Source organism: Felis catus, chromosome A3, assembly GCF_018350175.1.
Source record: "Felis catus isolate Fca126 chromosome A3, F.catus_Fca126_mat1.0, whole genome shotgun sequence".
NCBI classification, from domain to species: domain Eukaryota; kingdom Metazoa; phylum Chordata; class Mammalia; order Carnivora; family Felidae; genus Felis; species Felis catus.
In genome coordinates this window covers 73,493,487-73,515,810 of record NC_058370.1, presented here as the reverse complement: position 1 = coordinate 73,515,810, position 22,324 = coordinate 73,493,487, and the positions used below count along the sequence as shown (strand labels likewise).

General features: G+C 38.6%; 1 protein-coding gene across 12 annotated transcripts in view; it reads right to left on the bottom strand.

The window, feature by feature from the left end:
• The window catches only part of EML6 (EMAP like 6), a 313,172-nt gene that overhangs the window by 88,054 nt on the left and 202,794 nt on the right, over positions 1 to 22,324 (bottom strand). For all 12 annotated transcript variants that reach the window (XM_045054220.1, XM_019827205.3, XM_019827201.3 and 9 more), the window contains 7 exons: positions 21,009 to 21,221; positions 16,482 to 16,649; positions 15,269 to 15,375; positions 11,452 to 11,570; positions 8,797 to 8,983; positions 7,435 to 7,540; positions 457 to 550 (listed from right to left, as the gene is read on the bottom strand). In XM_045054220.1, coding sequence (XP_044910155.1) covers positions 457 to 550; positions 7,435 to 7,540; positions 8,797 to 8,983; positions 11,452 to 11,570; positions 15,269 to 15,375; positions 16,482 to 16,649; positions 21,009 to 21,221 — 994 coding nt within the window. The remainder of the gene's footprint in view (positions 1 to 456; positions 551 to 7,434; positions 7,541 to 8,796; positions 8,984 to 11,451; positions 11,571 to 15,268; positions 15,376 to 16,481; positions 16,650 to 21,008; positions 21,222 to 22,324) is intronic.

Below are 22,324 nucleotides of genomic sequence, written 5' to 3'. Positions count from 1 at the left end.
GCGAGTGGCAGATGCACACGATGGGGCCTCCTTTTCCAGCATGCGGCAGCTTCATGACAAATGGTACCTCTGACTAGAGTGACATTGACGCTCCTTCACCAGATGCAAGACTGTAGAAAAACAAGGGACAAGGCCCAAGTCTGAGAAAAGCTGCTTTTCCACTGCTGGAAAAAGCTTTGATAAAGACAGCGCATATATTACTAAAACCCAAGTGACAAGTAACTCCCCGGAAAGTGTTTCAGAATTTTCCAGTTCCCTGAAACAAACATTAACTGCTGTAAGTCAGGTTTGTCACTAGGAAATATTGCAGTATGTTTTCCCTCAAGTGTTAAGCTTTCTGTGTGAATTCCATCTGAGTTTGAAGATGAAAGAAATCTCCCTAGAAAATGAAAACTAGTGACCTTTACTGGAGCAAGATAATCAGCAGGATGCTGCAAGACCTCAGCACCTTCTTACCTTGTGGTGGCTATCTTTTCTCCCTTTTTCCAGTCCCAAAACACAATACTGTGAAAATCGTCTAAACCAACCGACACCAGACATTTTCCATCAGCTGTATGAAAACAACACAAATGTCAAGTGACTCATTTCTTCGATGAAACACCAAAACATTTCATTCACTGTAATGATGAATACAAAATTGATCTTAAGAATATTATTTAGGCTCCAATACATTAGAAGTATCGTATGCTGAAGGGACCTCACTGAATGAAATGTGTAACAGTGATAGCTGAGCTTCTTAATGTACAACAACTGGTTGATGAATTAAATCACTGATCTAACATTCCAGTGTCAGACACAGAGCCGGGAGAAGCCTCTCAGTTATATCTCAAAAACCTTGTCTATTTTATGACAAATCTCATGACATTTATTCAAAGAACCATTTGGCTTTGTGACTATATTTTCAGCTTAAAAAAACTGGGTTCTATTTAAACCTCCAAGATAAGAGCATTTGTAGAAAATAAATTTAATCTCAAAAATTCTTTCACAAGATGATTTTATAATTAAAAAATCCTAACCTCTTTGTTTCCCTATTTTAAATGTAGTAGGCTTGTTATAGGACACTTAGAAAATATAGATAAAGGAAATTTATAAATCACCTCAATTTACAGGCCTACCTTTGGTGTATTTCCTGTCATTTTCTCTACATAAATGTGCTTTTGAAAAACAAAACCAGGATGATAATGAACATCCTATTTTCTGATCTTTTTTCAATTGTTATATAGTGAACATTTTCCCTTAGTATTAAATATTATTTATAAGATTGCCAATGGTTACTATAATGTAGACACTTCGGTTGTTTTCCAAGAAAAAAAAAAACTTAAAAAAATACTTTGTATGTACAATTAAATTTGAAAACCAAAATTGTTAACTTGCTTTTTCCCTTCAAGACCAAAGAAGCCGTGCAGTCAGTCTTTCCTTTGCTGCCTCCTCACAAGCCAGATTCATAGGAGGAGTATATGGAGTCAGCGATTCTACCCTAGCTTCATGCTGGTTAGGATATAGGTGACCAGACTCAACACGTATCAGTTGAACAGAGTGTCTTCCTGGTCTACCGAGGACCCACAATATGAGAGGATAAAGAAACACAAGTATGTGATCAACTATTTCCAAGTCTGGGGTCAATGCCACATTAGAGTTGCCAAGTAAAATAAAGGAAGCCTACTTAAACTGTAATTTCAGATAAGTAATGAGTAATTTCTTATTGTAGGTCCATGTAATATTTAAATTATGTATTTACACTTATATGGCCTGAGACATACTTTGTATTAAAATTTATTTGACTTCCTGTATTTCTATTTGCTACATCTGGCAACGCTCCCCAAATGCTAACCAATGCCCAAACTGTGAGTGCCCTTACTGGGGCCAGACACTATTCCCCAAGCTACCGGGAACCATGGTCTGCTCCTTCTCCAGAGGAAGGAGCAGAGTCAGAGGAAGGAAGAGCCTGGCTTCACTAACAGATCCTCCTCAATCCTGGACTGCTGGTAAGTATGAGGCAAGGATTTGAAAGTTACATGAACCATTTCAAGCTACTAGGCTCAGTATTAGAAGAGACATTTCATGCTTTCCACAAGTCCTAAATGATCATCAGGTGATTACTATAAACAAATGTGTCTTCTGAATCACAATGAATGATATGTCCTTACGCTGAACCGTTATCAGGCTTTAAATTGTGTGAGGTTTCTTTTTTCTTCTTCTTCTTCTTTTTTTTTTTTTTTTTTTTAACAGAGTTGGGGGTCAAATTCATTACCCTGAGATCAAGACCTGACTGAGCTCAAGAGTTGGACCCTTAACCAACTGAGTCACCCTGGTGTCCTCAAGGCCTCTTTTCTATACGTTTGGGAGAGGGGACTGGTAATGGCTTCCTATTCATTACCAATATTACTCACTCTTTCCATACCTTTTGGGATGGCCTGGTTGTGCTTCTGTATTAGCATGCTTCTGTATTTTTGTGATTTGATTGACAGATTGGAGCTTCCTCTCTCTGTTTTTAGATTATAAGCTCTGCTAAGGCTTATAGTAATCATATCACATTTCCTCTGTGATCCTCCCACTAAGCTAGTTCCCAATGAGCGTGGAGGAGATTGGTGACACTGAGGATGACGAGGGAGATAAAGATAGAATGTGTGTACGGATGCGATGAAGGGAAAGAAATGTGCTATGTTATCTAGCTATACAAATTTTAAGTGTTTTAATGATCAGTTCTTTAAAAAAACATGGCACTGGTATTCAGTGTCTTTTTTCCATTTATTAAGTCTACCTTTTGTGTTTTCCTTTGTAACCTGTGTAGCTCTATTAATATGTCCTTAGATGGCAAGCATCCACACATTTAAAATGGCAGTTCAAGTTTTATGTCTTTTAAAGAAGTTCTCAGGGTACATTAATTTTTTTGGCTTTTTATTGGAATTTCTGCAAGGCCCCATCAGCTCGTCTTCACAATTATACAGCTTTCTACCCCAGTCTGTGACTATGAGGAGAAACAAAGAAATAGCACAAATCCAGGGGCGCCTCTACAATCACACCTCTTCTTTAAGATAGTGACCTTTTCTAAAATTCTGCAGGTGGAGGCTATTTCTGCCTGCTTTGGAAATAGAATTGGCTACATTTTTATTTTTTCCCAGTTTTCACACCCCAACCCTCCCCCCAAAGAGACTTGGCTTTAGCTTTGAAAATCCATTGTTCCTTGACCAGTTGGAGGTTTTGGGTTTTTTTTTTTGCCATGTTTTTAGAGTCGAAGTAATGTCCTTTTAAATCTTTTCAGTCACAGTATGTATTAATTATAGATAGTGACAAAGTCCAGAAATAATTCTAAGGTACTTAATGTCAATAGTAAAGGGCATATTAGAAAGAGAGAATTTCTACCCAATTACAAGTTGGTCCTTGCATTCAGGGCTCATAAAAAATGCATAGATTTTCAGAATTGAACACAGTGAAATCCAGTTAGTCTTAGAGGTGTCCTTGGGGAAATCAGTATTATTCAGTGAAGATTTTAAAAAATATGAGGATAATATTAAACTAAAAAAGATTTATGTGGCTGAACCTTTCTGTTTCTACTCTGTTTTCTATTCATATGGAAGCACCTTCTATCTTGTAAGCACAAAAACAAAAATGGGCCCATTTTCCCTAGACAATGCTAATACGTTCACAAAGCTAAGGAGTCACTCAATTAAGTGAGATAATGCAAATTCATTCATTCCTGTTCACAGACAGTTACGGATTATATTGTAAGAAATGCTTTTCATTAAAAATGTCTTTGCATTTGCTGTGGAACAGTGGCAAGTATAGATTAATCTAAACCCCAATGTATAATTGCTTATTTGTTGTCTATTTTTCACATCATTTGCCTGTTTTGTATTTCCATGATAATTTCTTTTTCTAATAAGGGGCAAATGTACTATCAGGTCTCCACAGAACCTCCTCAAACGAGCTGGCTTATAAGAGATGGCTGGATATGGGGTCCAGAGTACACAGATGGTGCCACCAGCTAGGTAATGACCAATGTTGGTGCCCTGTTCACATGGTTAAGTAGGGAAATCTTAATAATCTCCTGTTTTGACTACTCACTTTTCTATCACTTTTCAAAAGAAAGGTAGAGCTGCTCCTGTTCCACTTCACATACATGTGTGATCTGAGGTTGTTCTAGGACAAGACTCTCTTTTCACTGGGGGATGTTCATGTGGAAGCCTCTCTGTACCACCTGTCCATTCCACCTTTACACTGGCGAATGGGGGTGGGGCAGGTGGAGACACGTGCCTTTGGGTGGAGTCGGTGACACTGAGTGCTCCAGGTAGGACTCTCATGCTAAGAGTTCACACTAGCCCTGGTGGAGCACAAGGCAGCAGCAGACAAGAGGACTCAGCGGGGAGGGCTCTAGGCACAGCTTCTGCCAGCTCACAACCCCAGGCTTAGTGGCCTTTTCCCTGCACTGAGGCCAGGAGATGTGGGTTCTAGCTCAGGATCTGCCATGGTTTGACTTTTACCACAGCCAAACCACCAAACTCTGTGGATCTCCCATTCTTGGTTGGTAAGGTGATATAGGGCTTTCAGTGCATCATTGCTGAAGAAATATGGCTCCCCCTCCCCCCCCCCCGTCATTGTTATCTGCGCAACAGAGACTATATTGTTGAGACTGAAATATCCTTTTTATGCAGAGAATATTTTGTATCACAATATTCCTTTATTTGCCCAAAATGGGAATTAGAAGCAATGACAGAATCAGCTTCTCAACCTCTTTCTAAAACATCTGGTTTCTCTCCCCAGGCAACTGGTATGAGGGGCTACCTTATGAGGGAAAGATTTCAAAGTTCACTTAACTCTCTTGATCTTTCCCTCTACAAACTACTAGGTCCAGAAGAGAGAGAACTTCCTGGAAATACAGAGGTCAAGTTACTGGGTACCAGTGTATCTGTATTCAATGTCTTTGATCCTCTAATGCCATCCCTAAAAGGTATGTAAGTAACCTTTTGATGTATCTAAATGTAAAAACCAAGAAATTAATTTTACAGAGAAAAGATTCTAATGATTATTAAATTCTATTTATATTATTCTAAATTTCCTGCCCCTCTGTTTATATGTTAAGTTACATACACACATTTTCAGTGGAAATCAGTGAATAGATGCTATTTTGAGTTCTATTTTTCTCTTTCACTTAACTTGATACATAGAAATATGTATGAAATACACACAGTCAACATACTTGCCATTTTGAATTACAGCTTTTATTATATGCTGTCAAATTGTCTGCTGGAGTTACTGAGTCAATTTTTAATGTTGCCAAAAATATGAATACTGTATATTAGGTTCTCCATAATTTAGTGCACAATTAGGTTTTATTATTTTATTTAGTTTTGCTACTTTAATGGGTGTCTTACTACTTTTTCAGAGTATATTTATTAATACAATTTTTATATTAAGTATACACATGTGTATTGGCTAGCAAAGTTAATTTTAGGAAAAGGGAGGTCTGGCTATTGAGGGAAAAAAGCAGAAGAAATTCACTCACATCCTTAGAAGAGAACCATGTTTGAACTCAAATTATGATTTCCTTTTAGATTTTACTGCTTTATCAAGGATGTATGACACTTCCAGTTTAAAACTGTATGTCCATCAAACTTCTGGAAGTTTAGGACTTTGTATTTGCTGTGACTTGGTGTGTTATCTGGGCTTCCCACTGTTCTCGCTTCCTCGGCATTCACATGCTTTCTCGACCTCACATGCCTGCCAGTGTGGAGTAGGAACTCTTTAGCCTTAAGTTTTACTGGTTCAATAACCACAGAGAGTATTGAGCAACTTCTAATATGATGTAACAATTCAGATTTCTACAGCAGTTTACAGTATGTGAGGATGTGCATGTCACAAAAATATTGCCCCAAACCGTTCCATGTTGCTATAGGTGAAAAAATAAAGTTAATTTTCACCCCAACACAGTTTACAATGTGAAGTACCAGTAGTAATAGTGAAAGGCAAGACAAAGTATATTAGGCAAAGCTCCATTCATGCCTTCACATTTTTGGAAGAGCTTCTGTGTCCATAGCACTACAATATGTGCAGTGGGGAAGAGAGACATGGGCTCTACTGCCCAAGTAGCTTATTGAATGAGAAACATTGACCCAGACAGCTACTGTACCACATGGACTCCAACAGGTAGCATGAGAGCAATGACAACAATGGGCTAAGAGATGTAGAAGAAGGGACAAGGTTATTTCTCCCTGGAAGGCTGTAGGAGAAACTTTCAGCTTGGTCTTAGAGGATGGTAGAACTTGAACAGACACATGGCAGCAGCATGAACAAAGGGACACGGGCAAAAAGAAGGACAGTCCTGCATTTAGGGAGATGTAAAGGAACACGAATGGGTAAGTGGGTAGAAACACTGCTAAGGAAGGTTGAAGCCAGATCATGGAAGGTCATGAATGTCCAACCAAGGGCTCGGCCCTGAGTCAGTCAACTGACATGAGTCTACAGGGGGGCAATGTAACTGTGCTTCCAGAAGATTCCAGAACTGGGCAGGATGGACCAGAGAACATGGGAATGGAATCAAAGACCAATATGGCAGAGATGAGAGGGAATCTGGGCTTGAGCAAGGAGAGTAGAGAGTGAGGGATGTAGGAAAGAGAATGCGGTTGTGGAGTCATGGAATTTAATGACTACCATTACACACACTGCACATATTAAACATTTGAATGGGATTTAGAAATAAAGAAATTACAGTATCAGTTTTCAGTAAAAAGTTTATACTTTTTTTCTACCGATCTAACTTCTACTATTGGGATTAAAAATTCTAGGTAAAAACACCTTCTGTAACAGGCCCTTATTCTCCTTTCTAGCTTAAAGAAACGGCCTCACCCTAAAGAAAATTACATTCATCAGTTAGTATTCTACTAGCACTGTGTTCAAATTCTAAATTAAAGAGATGGAAAATCCAGTTCTATTTTTCAAATATGAAATTTATTTTCAAAACACGAGTGTTGTCAAGTGGCCTTTTGCAGAGAATTTGCAGCCCTCCCTCTAGTTCTTTGTATTTTAAATTGCAAGTGCTGTGCTCCCACCTCTTTGGAGAGATGAAATTGATGTTCTGAGTCAATGCCAGACGTTTGCAACTAAAACTATCTACAGCAACAGCTGCTCTGGATTTCAAATTGCTCAAGCAAATGCAGAACACAGTGTGAGCTCTGGGTAATGACTTGGGAGAGAGGAAATGAACAAGACTGGGAAAGGCCTTTGATATAATCCAAAGGCCACATATTTTTTTTGTGAGGTATTCACATATCTGATTTCCAGTCTAAGAATGGGTAGCTAACATACAAAGGGCTTACTTACCTTATTACAAACAGAACTCAACTAAATAGGAGGTTGTAAAACAAAACACAACAAAACAAAACCCAGCCCTAAGTAAAGCAGAACCATCAGTGACTTCAGCAGAAAACTGGTGCTTACCTGAAAAATCAAGTGCACACACTCCTCTCTGGTGTTGTCCTTTCAATAGTGACAAACATTTTAGAGTTTGTGTGTCCCACACATGAATAGCAGCATCTCTTCCAACCTTAAATAATAGGATGAGTGTAATTAACCACTTATAAATCATAACAAGAATGATGCCTTAGAATCACTTTCAGAGTTCCTTGGAGTCAAGTGCTGCCCAGACATCCACACATTTGGGGAGCAGGAAGACACTTGGAAATCATTGTTTTCAGGATGATAAAACTGAGGTACAAAGAGTCTAAGAGGCTTGTTCTGGGCATCAAATTGGGGGCCAGCCCAGCCTAACCTGATACATGGCTCCCAGGCAAGGTACTTTAAAACTGCAAGTCAAATGTCCACTGTGCTTTTTGTAGGAGTTCTAGATTTTTCTCTCCTGCCTTTCCAACTCCGCATAAGATTCCACTTCCTGGTCAAGCAAGTCACCTGTGTGTTGTTACAGCAATATCTTCAGAGTTCTTTCACCATCCCAAATATTTTACTCATCCCAAGAAGGCCTGGCTCTGCTTTTCCTCCCAGGAAATGACAGTTTCATGGCCTACCTGTTGGTAAGGTGGATTCTCCTTGAGGGAATACAAGCTTCTCTGACACTAATCCCCAACAACAAAATTTCAATAAAGTGGTTTTCCTCACTTAATTGTAAGGGAAAGAAGAACCTTGTTGGGTGTAGTGACTATAAAAGGGAAAATGGGACATAAAACAATGCACATAACTGGGCAGAATCCAGCCAACTGCCTCACTGGTGTCTGGAGCCCCAGTTACCCCCGGAATGGCTACTGGTGCACTAGTTTGTCAATGGTCTGCCTCACACCAATACAGTATAGAATGTGGTGTATTAAGTATACACACATGCACTGGCTAGCAAAGTTAGCCAATATATCGGTTAAAATATAAAATAATGATTTAGGCAAAATGCATGACTTTAAGTTTTATAAAAATAACTATTCACTAGATGTTATACTAGCACTAAAAGATGGTTCATTCAATAAACACTCACTGGTTACCTAGGATATATGAAGTACTGGGTATACAGTGATGAGGAAAATATATTAAGACTGCATCCATGGAACTTACTTTAGTTTTAGCTAATCCTATTTATGGATCTCATGTCAGAAGGAAATCTCTCAGAGGCTTCCCAACAGTGCTGTGTAATGTACTGGTTAATTCTTCTACTATCATGAAATGACGCAGCATTTACTGAATCCTCAGCTTATTGCCTCTTGTTTGTTTCTACCAAGTATTTCTTGAACTAGTATGTAAAGTGGACTCAAAATGAAATCCTCTTGGGCTAGACCACCATCCTAGAGGAGAACTACACACCTGCCCGGTGGCCACGTAGTCTTTCACTGGATGGATGGTCAGGCTGAGAATGTCATCATCGTGCCCCAGGTACAGCCTCTGGGAGTGTTGCTGCCTGTTGTACACAACAGCAACTGCAGCAATGTGATAGACCACTTCTCCGGTCTGCGTGTAGAACAGATTGTTTCTACAGTCGTAGCCCCTGTAACTGAAGCACAGGTCCAAGACATGCATGGTAGTTGAATGAACAGTGAACGAACAGAGCAGGAGAGGTCAGGAGGTAAAGCTAACATGTTGATATGGACATGCACAAGGAGAATCCCAGGGATCTCCATAGCTGCCTAGGACAGTCGTCTTCAACACGGGTGTGAGGGCGTCTGAGGACATGTGGCAACTCTCTAACAGGGCTAATGTGTGCTGATAATTTTAACAGAACTTGTTTCTAGATCCTCAACTACTGTATGTGCTCTTTCTTTTTTTTTTTTTAATGTTTATTTATTTTTGACAGAGCGAGAGAGAGAGACAGAGCATAGTGGGGAGGGGCAGAGAGAGAGGGAAACGCAGAATCTGAAGCAGGCTCCAGGCTCTGAGCTGTCAGCACATAGCCCTACACGGGGCTCAAACTCACAGACCATGCGATCATGACCTGAGTCCAAGATGGACGCTCAACTGACTGAGCCACCCAGGTGCCCCTGTATGTATGTGCTCTTTCTTAAAACTGACCAGTCTGAGAACACATCTACAATGGGGAGGTTTCCCTTCTCACCTCCCCTTTCTCAATCACCTTCCTCTCATGTTAGAAAGTCATTCCTCTTGTCCACCTGGACTTTCACTGTGGTGTATTACCCTGGGGCATTGAACCATCCAGGGATACCAAAACAAACTCAAGTGTGGATGTTGAAAGTGAATAATTCCAACAACTAGGTATGAAATTCTTCTGTAAGTCAAGTCATTTCCAATTCTTTGCTTTTAACAAAATTGAAGAGTGATTTGATTGAATTGACAGGTGGCAGATTAAACTATATTATTGTGTGATGTATCAAAATCATGAAATAGATCTGTATTGCAAGAAAAATTAAAGAATTGAGTAACATTGCTATGATAAAGTTGCTTCCATTCTCTTTTACTTATTCATGTAAATAAACTCTCTCTGTGCTTGTAACTATTAAAAAATGAAAAATGGGAATAGAACCAATGCTAAACTGTCACAATCTAGCAATAATACACACACACACACACACACACACACACACGCATATCTGAACTCAGTGAAAAACAATCTTAATTTTTTTCCAATAAAATTTTTTACATTTAGTAACTACTTATTAGAATCTGTACTATATTTATGTTGGTCTGATAAACTTTGTAATACTAATAGTTGTAACAAGAATTCAATCCAGAAAAAAATTAACACTCATAGCAGCAATGTTCAATAGAAATATTATGCAAACCATGTGGGTAAGTGAAAACTTTCTATTGTCATATTAAAAAAAGATAAAGACAAACAGATGAAAAATGTTAAGAACTTTTAACCCATTATGTCTAAAATATTATCATGCAATCAATAGAAAACATTTAATGAAATCTCTTTCTTTCTTTCTTCATGCTAAGTCTTCGAAATCCAGTGTGCATTTTACACATACAACACGTGTGCATTGAGACTAGCCACATTTCAAGCACTCAGTGGCTTTCAGTGGCTAGTGGGTACCATACCAGATAACACGAGTTAGAGACTTAGGATTGCAGGGAATTAAATTTAAACTGCACTTATATACATTTCTTCCCTCGCAGAAGGTATGATAGGGTGATCAACAAAAGGCTTTCAAGCATAAAAATATTACATTAGTGTAATATTCATGTAATATTCTATGGGAGAAGTGGAACAGAAATATGAGCTCATGTATTTTTAAAATTGATGATGGTGAGAAACAAATATCAATGACATTTAGGTTCCAACTGATCCACGTAAATGAATGATGTATTAATAAAACACTAGATGTTATATTCTTCACAATCATTTAACCTTATGTTGAAAAAAAATTTTTTTTATTTTTTAATGTTTATTTATTTTTGAAGGGGAGAGAGACAGAGAGAGAGCATGAGCCAGGAAGGGGCAAAGAGGGAGACACAGAATCCAAAGCAAGCTCTGAGCTGTCAGCACTGAACCCAATGTGGGGCTCAAACTTATGAACTGTGAGATCATGACCTGGGCTGGAGTTGGGACAGTCAACCAACTGAGCCACGCAGGCACCCCAAAAAATTTTAGATGTCAACCTCAAGGGTGATAGGTTGTGTATGATATGATTTTCAAAATTCAAAATTATTTTGGCCATATGTGAGCAAAATTGTTTAAAGGAAATACTGTCAGAGTGGAGCCAACTAAATAGAACAGGAGATATGGGGATAATGGGAGCAGCAGTGGCAGAGACAATGGAGCATGATAACAATGGGCCACAGAAACATACCCATCATGGAAGTCACTGAAGCAGGAAACATCTAGATACACACACTGTTATGGCCAGAGAACATCAACTAAGAATACTGGACAGATAATCATGGTTAAAATATCAAGTTCAGGTAAGTACACACTGGAGAGAAGAGCCAGCCTGAAGTGGGTCAGCACCAAGAAGAGAGGACCCCACTGCTCTGCTGATAAGGCTGGTGACAGGCACCCACCCGTGTATGAACTGGAGTTTCAAGCTGTCCTCAGGAGCCTTTTCTCTTTTGAGGAAGGGCACTGCATGGTTTTTCTCTTTACTTTGTTGCTTTAGCTGAGGTAGATCTTCTTTGTAAACCTTAAAGCATAGCAGAAACATTTAGTTGAGACTCTTCAGGTTTCAAAATTATTAATATCTTGGCATTCTCAGGAGGTCTTTAACTGTAGGAAATCAAGTTTTTGAGAACATGAGAAGCTAAAAATGGTCACAAGAGACAAAGTAGGTCATTATATAATGATAAAAGGGTCAAATTCATCAAGAAGATATAAGAGTTTTAAATATGCACCCAACATCAGAGCACCTAAATACATAAAGCACATACTAACAGAACTAAAAGGAGAAATAAACATCAATGTGTAATAGTCGGGAAGAGTCACTCTGAATAATGGATAGATGATCCAGGCTAAGAATCAATAAGGAAACAGCAGATGAAGAACACTGCAGACCAAGTAACCTAGCAGACATAACCAGAACATTCCATGTCTCAGTAGCAACATACACATTCTTCTCAGGATGCCTCATATGTTAGGCCACAAAACATGTCTCAATAAATTGAAAAATATAGAAATCATATCAAGTATATTTTCTGGACACTGTGGTATGAAAGTAAAATCAGTAACAGGAAGAAAGCTGGAAAATTCTTAAGTATGTGGAAATTAAACCACACACTTTTGAACAACCAGTGGATCAAAGAAGAACATAGAAACATAGAAAATATCTTGAAACAAAAGAAAATGGAAACAATGTAACAAAACTTACACGATACAGCAAAAGCAGTTCCAAGAGCAAAGTGTGTAGCTATATAAACATACATTAAGGAAAAAAAAAACTCTCTGATAAACAACGGAACAATGTACCTCAAGGAACAAGAAAAAGAATACATTAAACCCAAAGTTACCAGAAGGAAGGAAATAATAAACATTAGAGTAGAGGGGTGCCCGGGTGGCTCAGTCAGTTTAGTGACCACTTTGGCTCAGGTCATGATCTCATTCATGGCTTGTGGGTTTGAGCCCAGCATTGGGCTCTGTGCTGACAGCTCAGATCCTGGAGCCTCTTCAGATTCTGTGTCTCCCTCTCTCTCTGGCCCTCCCCAACTTGCATCCTGTCTTATCTCTCAAAAAATAAATAAACATCAAAAAAAATTTTTTTAAACCATTAGAAATAAATGAAATAGACAATAGAAAACAGACAATAGAAAAGACAAACAAGAGTGGCTTCTTTGAAAAGATAAACCGAACTGAATACCTAAGACATGAGACTGCATTTTACTTCCTAATGAACAAAACTAACTTGAAATATCTTTTAAATCACTGGGGTTCAAGATTTTAAGTTTAAATAATACATATTCAGAAAATATGGTATTAATTTTCTGGTAAATAAGAAAGGAAATTACTTGATAAAATCATCAATAAAAATCAATAAAATATTTTGTTGTAATTTTTTCTAAGGTGAGAAATCTCTTGATTCATTTGCAAAACACAGACCTCATGAATCATGGTGATCACTCTCTGGAATTATCTTCAGTCATAATCTTATGCATCTTGACAGATTAGACTCTGAGATTTAGAGCAAAGTTTGGTCTAACCTAGGACCTAAAATGTGCTGCTGATTCAGAGAACATTTCCTACAATTTAAACGTAGATAAAAAAATTAGTCTGTTTTGCTACCATGTATATATGCCCTACTATCAACAGATATCAATTTAACACATTCAAAATGAAGTACAATCTTTTAGTAATTGCTCATCTTCATAGGGAAATTTTTCATTTGATAAAGCTATGTAACTAGAAAGATGATATATTATAATTAAGTCTGTGTTAGATTTAATAAAAAAATTTAAAAAAAAGGATTCAGAAGATACCTCATTATTGCTTTGTCTACTGCAGATACAATGAATTAAGCTTGTAAAATCTTAAGCTAATTATCCATCTGAGTCCATGATGCTTTCTTCAGCTCATCAACTCCTCAAGAGCACTGAATTCTGGTCTTGGCATTTCTACAGGTTATTGGAACAAGTCTCATAAACTCTGTGGACCTAAGATTCTCATTTGTAGACTAGAATAAAACTTTCTGCTCAGGAGTAATTCAAGAACAAAAAAATAATGTAAATCAAGTAATATAGACGAAAGCTTCAGAAACTAAGATACCAGGGAGAATATATAAATCCTAGGCATGGATTTCAGTATAGTCAAGTCTTTTCATTCTTTGACTAACACCTTTCATTACATAAAAAAATCCCAACTAAGATATTGCTTTTCTTTTTTTCCTAAATTTTATGTTCACTTTGCTTAAATTCCATGTCCCCTGGATATGAGGACATAACATTATTCACTGTGTATATATTTCTATGTTAATAATTTCTTTTCAATCCTCATCTTCAGTTTTGTTGCATAATTCATTGTATCAACACATGGTCAAGCTGACTTAGTCACGAAGTTGACCCAAACCATCAGTCAGACTGCCTCTAATTTTTCAAACACTAAATCAATGAGTGATAATTATCATCTGGAAAGTTTCAGTGCTTACGCAGTGGCAAAGCCAAGCAATATGCAGAATGTATGCTTTGGAGAGCAGCCCAGATCCTCATTCTTATCTCAATACTACGGGTGAGGTGGACGTGGGCAAAATAGTTAACATCTCAGGGTTATTGTGAGGTTGGATTTGGTGTATATACAGAGCAGGATCCGGCCCTGTAGAGACAGGTAATACACAGCAGCTGCCACAGGCCTATATGGTAAGTCTCCATGGGCAACAGTGACATTTGCTATGTCTGAAACCGGAAATCTTACTCCATGTTCACTGACAGAGTCTACTTCACATACTTTCATGATATGACAAGAAAGAAAATAGAACACCTTCAGTTACCAACCATAAAAAAGGTGAGATGTCTCCAGATTCCTATGAAGGAATGTTCTCTTTAACACTCACTGTTCAGCACTAAATGAAATGTCTACTTTAAAAAAACTAGGACCCAATTTTTTTGAAATTGTGTAACTTTTCTACTAGCGATAATTTCGGACTGGAGAGATCATACGTAATGTATTTGGGTTTTAACTTCAATTAAATGGATAACGGTATATGGAAATTGAGAGAGAAACCAGGACGCTAGTTATCTTGAAAACTACCATGGCTTTAAAGCTACCAATTCTGTAAAGAAAACGTGCTTTAAAATTTTATTATTTATTTATTTATTTATTTATTTATTTATTTATTTATTTATTTATTTATATTTAGAGAGAGTGTGTGTGCATGAATGAGGGAGGGGCAGAGTAAGAGGGAGAGCGAGAGAATCCCAAGCAGGCTCCACACTGTCAGTGCACAGAGCCCTACATAGGGCTCGAACTCATGAACCATGTGATTATGACCTGGGCCAAAACCAAGAGTTGGATGCCTAACCAACTGAGCCACCCAGGCACCCCAGAAAACATATGCTTTCAGATCTGCTAAGAAAATTAAGAATGCTTTAGCTTACTTGCACATTTTTCTGCAAAAAAATATTTTAAGTTTTAGGCGCTCGAAAGGCAGAAAACTCTGTCATGGGTTCAATTTAAAAATTTGGTACTACTTTCCACTAAAAAAAATTTTTTTAATAATGTGAATGGGTAAATGCCTTATTTTCAATATGTGCTTAAAGACAAGAAGTAGGTAATTTTCCTTATTCTTGTCTGGATTCTCTTCTGCTCAGGTACCAGCCATTTTTAGTGCAACATCCAAATCCAGTGAGATCGACATTCTGGGCTGTAAGGCATTTGTTAGGAGGCCCTCTGCTTACTGACCTGGCGATCATAATTGATTTGAGTTTCTTGCTCAATATCAGAGTCCAACTCTGGCACATCAGATAAATCCGAATCAGACTCTTCACTGTAGGAATCAGTGCCACCTTCTGCAGAAACACAACCCGTGAGAAACAAGCAAAAGTTCTGAGACCCAAAATAGCTTATACATTTATTTAAAATATTTTCTTTCTTCTAGCAAAGTAAATTAAAAAAATCGATATAGCTTAGTTTTCCTTTGATGTAGGTTCTTAAAACGTCTCCCCCCCCCCCATCCCTTCCATCTTTTGGTTAAGTTCAGCACATCATCTCACCCCTTACAGTAGCGTTAACAGACCTGGGCAATTCTCCCCCACCCCTCCCCAGCAGACAGAACTCATTGCCACACTTCTGTAACAAATCTTTGTGTTTTAAATCTTGCTTTGAAAAGGGCCAAAAAGAGAGAAAGAGAGAGAGAGAGAGAGAGAGAGAGAGAGAGAGAGAGAGAGAGAGAGAGAAAGAAAGAAAGAAAGAAAGAAAGAAAGAAAGAAAGAAAGAGAAAGAATGAAACAGAGAGAGAGAGAGAAAGAAAAGGCAAGGCCAGGGGAACGTTTTACCAAAATGAAGGCTGAAATAAAGGGAAATCTAACCACTTAGTTCTTAGCCTTTGCCACATCTACCAAGTGGCAGTAATTGCCAGGGTCAAAACCCCTGCAGAAACTGTCCCAATGAAAACATTTCCTCACATGGTTTCAAATTTTATTACCTGATTACTCCTGCTGGCATGACAGTAAATTAAAAGACTACACATCCAGTGAACTGGAAGACTTCAGTCCCAACTGTGGACCATTCTTTGAACTTCACTCTGGAGCCAACTCCTAAGGTCACTCTGTCCCTCTGTCCCCCTGCAGCCTGAGTAGACCCACCACAGTTATAGTTGTCCTAAGGAGGCTGAGGTAGATTTGTTCCTGACATTCTCAAAGGCTAATTCTTCATGTAAACCTTTGATCTTCAACTGGCATCTGGTATAAACAAAATCTTCTGAAGGAAATTAACCAACTAATTCACATATAACTCAAAAGTTTTGTTTTTACTTTTAATTTTAAATTTTATTATAGGGATGAATTTTTCAAAAATTGCTTTAACTCTTTATGTCCAGGAGAGATGTTAGAACATTATTTGAAATTTTTATTGCCAAAAAAAAAAAAAAAGCTTGAAAAATTATAATTGGTTTTACCCTGGGGTGCAGTTTCCAGCAGACCGTTGCTGACACCTTCTGGAATAAATCTCCACTGGAAAACTGAGTGGTCAGCCCCTCCTGTGCTCAATACCCACTGAAAATCATGGGACCAGCGGACATTTGTGACATGTGCAGAATGGCCCACATACTTTCTAAATTTGGCTCCTGAAAAGATATTTTGAAGAGATTAGTAATGCAAAAAATACAATTCATTGATTAAAATATTACATTCTGATTCATGCTGAAAAGTGAAATTTTTAAATACATTAGAAAACATAATTTTCAGTATTATATATCTTAACAAGCAAAGCCTCCAAAAATTATCTCAATTATTCCACTATGGATTAAGCTAAAAATGGCCTTAAAATTTAAGTCCTGCAGCTGAAGACACATCTGAACCTTTTCCAGATAATGCCTACTGCTTCACTGATTCTGCAACTAAAATGCTTAAGCATGATTATCTTACACATTCTTATTTAAATACAAGATAAGACAGGTGGTCCTTTGCAATAGGGAAACAGAGAATCATTCTGTGGGGAAAAAAAACAGTCAAATTACTGTTCAGGGTCATGTGGATGTAGAGCTGGAAGAATTAAATTTGGTTCCCTGATTGCTTTACTTAGTAAACACCATCCCCAAGGTCATGAATGCAGAAGAAAAGCTATTTGCACTTATGGTTGTAGCTGAACTACTGCAGTAAAGTATCCAGTATGTAGTTGGTACACGGCAGCATGAAGGAAGTCAGGGAAGTAAGCAGGGTCCATGCTATCGTGTGGAGGCCTCATACTCCAAAGGCTACAGGAGATTTCAGGGGCCGGCAATCCTCCTTCAGAAATCATTCTACCTATTGCAGGCCCTCTAATGGAGCCTCTTTAATGGGGGAGAAAGCCACCTGTTCAACTAAAACATGTTTAAAATTCAAATACCCATTGGAGAGGTAATGATTTAAAGTTATATGAAGGTGGGGCGCCTGGGTGGCTCAGTCGATAAAGTGTCCAACTTCAGCTCAGGTCATGATCTCACAGCTTGTGAGTTCGAGCCCTGAGTCAGGCTCTGTGCTGACAGCTCAGAGCCTGGAGCCTGCTTTGGATTCTTTGTCTCCCTCTCTCTGCGTCTCCCTCCCTCCCTCTCTCTCTCTCTCTCTCTCAAAAATAAATAAACATTAAAAAATATTTAAAAAAATAAAGTTATATGAAGGTGAAAATGACCATGCTATTTAAAATATACCACCAAGCTGCCCGATTTGAGCGCTCCTGCTACTGTTTGCTTTTGTTTCCTTCATAGCCTTTCTCACCAGATGTGTTTACATTTTGTTTATTGACTGTGTCCCTTCAGTAGAACAAAAGCTCCATGAGGACAGGGATTTGTGCTTGTTTTACTCACTGATGTATCTCCAGCCTCTAGAATAGCACGTAACAAATATTTATTGAATACATGAAAACCACACCATCTCTTCCCAGGCTTTCCTTAGGACAGTGTCACTTTTTAAGGCCTCTCTTTATTCTCTGAACCACAGGGAAGGCTCTTACCTCTCTGCTGGTCCTCTCTCCTATGGCTTTACGTACTGTCAATATGCCCTCAATTGCTGAACATTCATTTTTCAGCTCTCAGTTCTCCCTGGACTGCAGATGGCCTGTGTGCCATGTCTACTTGGATATCTAACAGGCGCCTCAAACTTATCATGGACAGCACAGACCAAGGGGTGCCCCTTACCCTTCTCTCTTATCCCCATGTCTGTCTGTCTGTCTGTCTGTCTGTCTCTCTCTCTCTCTCTCTCTCTCACACACACACACACACACACACACACACACACACACACCTTTTTCCTTGCTCATTTTCCCATCTTCATAAGTGGTGTCATCATCCACCCCCACTGCTCACGCCCGAAACTCATCCTTGGCTCTTTGCCTCTATTCCCACATCCAAATCCATCAGCAATACTTTCAGCTCTACCTTGACACTGTTTCCTAACCTCATGCACCTGTATTCACATCTGTTCCTAATACCTTTGTCCAAGCCACAAAATCTCTCTCCTGGACTTATGTGAAAATCTCTCTACTTCGAGCCTTCACTTCCCTAATTCATCCCACATGCTATCAAAGTGGTCTTTTAACAACTTAGATGGGTCATGTCACTCCTCCATTTTAAATCTTCAGTAGTTTCCTACCACACTTAAAAGACCCAAAATTTTCACAATGGCTACAAGGCCTTTGTGACATAGTCCCCACTGCCCTCTGCAGACTCTGAGTACACAATGCTCCCCTCATTCACCATGCTGTGGCCACCTTGACCTTTCTGTTTCTGTACTGCCTCAAGCTCGTTCAAGCTCTACTGGAGGCCAGTGCTTTTTTCCTTCAAGGCCCAGACCTTATGCAACTCATGTCTTACAACATCCAGGACATTTTTCTTGGGAGTTCTTCAAGGAATGTGTATAAGTGTGTGTGTGTGTGTGTGTGTGTGTGTGTGTGTGCGCGCATGTGCACGTTTGTGTGAAGGATTAATGGGGCAGCAGCACAGAGGTGAAACAGGAGATCCTCAGCCTTGAGCCTTCCTTTGGAGAAGGGATGGTAAGACACGGCAAATGTCAATGAGCTAGGCTTTGGATTTTTACCTCATGGAAGTGTCTGTGCGATGATGGTTAAACAGAATGTAGTCTAAGCGACACCAGGGAAAATGATCAGGATTGATACTAGTTATATGAAAAGATTTGAAAACTGTCAAAACGAAATGAGAAAAATTGGTTTGACCATGTAAAAATAATAACCATTGTAGTCATTTTCATTAACTGCAGAAATTTACGTCTCAATACTATGCAGCAGAATCCTATACACAAGTAATTGTAAATGTGTCAATGAACTTGGTTGAGAGTTTGATTTAATCACAGAGAACTATAATATTTGCTCAGTCTCTACACTTCTCATGGTCACTAGCCCCTTCTCATATTTGGCTGTTTACAGGTTCAAAAGTTGGGGGACTACCCACCACTGATACCCTGGGCTACAGGGAGACAAGAGCCACCAATTGTCACCATTCCCTTCAACAATCCCCCTTTAGAAACTTCCCTGCCAGTAGTTCTGGCACAGAAAGGCCACAAAAGCCTGAATGGCTCTGAGACAAATTGCAAGATTTAGAAACCACTTGCCATGAAGAGTAGAACAAGTAAATTTGCTATGAGAATACGAATAATTCCACAGATTGCTGAGGTGGGTTTTATTATTCCCATGATACCATCACTCAGCAGTCAACCTCCCCTTACTCTGCAGGTGTCTCCTGGGTTCCATCATCCTCAGGGTCAGTTTACCCATCAGGGGGTCTTGTTTGGACAGGCAGCACTATTCATCGCCTCCCACCCCCCTTTCCCCATTCTTATCAATACATTCAGGATCTCCATTTCTAGACCCAAGTCCACTCTACAAGGCTTGGGAATACGCAGGAAATAACAATTCTGGGTGAGTTACCTTCTTTCCTAGTGTTCACATGTGAGGCCAACAGTATTGTTTCTGGCCTCAGGGATGTATGTTTCTTCTCAGTTCCCAGACCGGTTGCCTAACTCACGTTCTGCAAGTACATTACTCAATCCAACAGGACACACCCTATTACTCAAAAAGCCCGTTAGGGAGAGGAGAGTGTGAATTAGGCACGGGAGGTAATTTTGTGCCTCAAGCATTTTAAACTGATGGCCATGCTGTCAAGCGTAAATGATGGTTTGCTGTGCGTTTTATGTTCAATTCTCTACCATAACTGTTGGTGCTTCAAAACTGCCAGTTAGCCGAAAATGACTTTCTGATTACATTTTTCCATCCCTTCCCTTTCTTAATTTAAAAATTGTTCAAGTGAATGAATTTTCAAGCAATAACACGTCCCTGATGATTACTTTCCAAACATCTGATTTTCAGGGTGCTAGTGGGGAGTCTCAGAAAAGCCTGTGTATGGGCTTTGTCTAAACTTTTTAAGGAAAAAGAAGACAGGGTCATTACATGGTTAACTCAGTCACATTCCACAAAGTCTAAAGGTGCAACAAAAATTAAAGCGACAACATTTTAACTACAGTAAGACAAAACAACAAAATGTGAGAGGAGGAAGAGTTCTTTTGAACCAATCTTCACTCTCAAAAATTTCACCAGTTATGTAAATTGGGTTTGCAAAATAAGCACTACAACAAGCAGTCCACGAATTGTGTTATCACCAGAGTATTCACTTGTAGATTTTATCTAAAAAGACTTTGCTTTGCTTTCCATGTATAAGCACAATTAGCAGTGAAGCCTAAGAGAATTTTAATTACAATATTTTAATGTAATATGTGATTTAAATTATGAGTATTTATTCACATACATAAAAACAAAACAAACTATGATTTGGTTAAAATGTAAAACATGAAGCTTATGAATTACAAACTGGTTAGTAATAACTGCGAACAAATTCTGCCTTAAATTAGTAATTTTAGAATATCAAATAGTCTGGTTTACACTGTGTACACCTTCTAGATTAAATATTTATTCAATGAAATATCTCTTTTGGCCTTACCTTTCTTGAGACAAGGAAATTTAAACAATTTAACCAGTCCAAAATCATCTCCAGACACCAGCACTGAGCTGTTGTAATTTGCATCCACCGAATTGATGTCAGTGACATCGGTGTATTTAGGCCAAATTCCACTCACTTCGGGGCCTTTCACACATGTCCAGGAAGCCCAGGGAATCCCTTTGATTTCTTCTTTACTTGTTAAAGGCTTCCCAGCTGAAAATAATCAATACATGGCAACATAATGTTACATTTATTTATTTATTTATTTTTAAATTTTTTTAACGTCTATTTATTTCTGAGACAGAGAGAGACAGAGCATGAACGGGGGAGGGTCAGAGAGAAGGAGACACAGAATCCAAAACAGGCTCCAGGCTCCGAGCTGTCAGCACAGAGCCCGACGTGGGGCTTGAACTCAGGGACCGCGAGATCATGACCTGAGCTGAAGTCAGCCGCTTAACCAACTGAGCCACCCAGGCGCCCCCATAATGTTACATTTAAATAAAAAGCATATTCTAATTTGTTTTATTCCTTTTCCATATAGAGGTCTATATGGAGGGTTTAAAAAAAAAAAAACTTCCATACATCAAGGAAACTGTAGATTCTAATCTCTTTACCAAATTTATGATTTTTTTCTTCTTCCAGCAGGGTTTAAAGAAAGTGTATGATCAAAACTCAGATACAGAGACAAGAAAGAAAATGATCACTGTACTCAATGTAATATCTGAAACTACTATACAGCTCGTATGCTTTGATTATTGAAAGTCATATTGACTTTTATGCAATCGTAGGTTATCACATTTAGTCACCAACATTTTGCCTGATTTCTAAGAAGTTTATTCTGGACTTCTACCTTTCATAATTCAAGGAACCATAGAAGTGATTTTTTAAAATTTAGGCTCAAAAAATTAGTATGAAAAGTTAATGGATTTTAAATTTAAAAGCATTAGACAATGAAAACTGTAAGTGGTTGGCGAAAATAGCCTTGACAGTGTGCTCGATATGTTCTCAAATGTGTGGCAACTCCCGGCTTGTACCAAAAGCAGGTGAGGGATGTCCCCAGAAGGCATGCAAAGGCAGAACCACACTGATACAGAAATGCTTGGGAAAATGTCCAGCCATACACAGTTTTAAAATTTAAAATCAAGACAATTTAGTGTACCACCTCAGAGTTTCTTCTTCAAAAATAAATATTTTCAAATAAAGAATCATCTGTGAGAGTAGGTGCTCTTATGCGTTACTGGTGCACTGCCAAACTGGTATGCTGAAATTCTGGACTGGAACAGCATGACATAAAAATTCATTAAGATGACCATAAA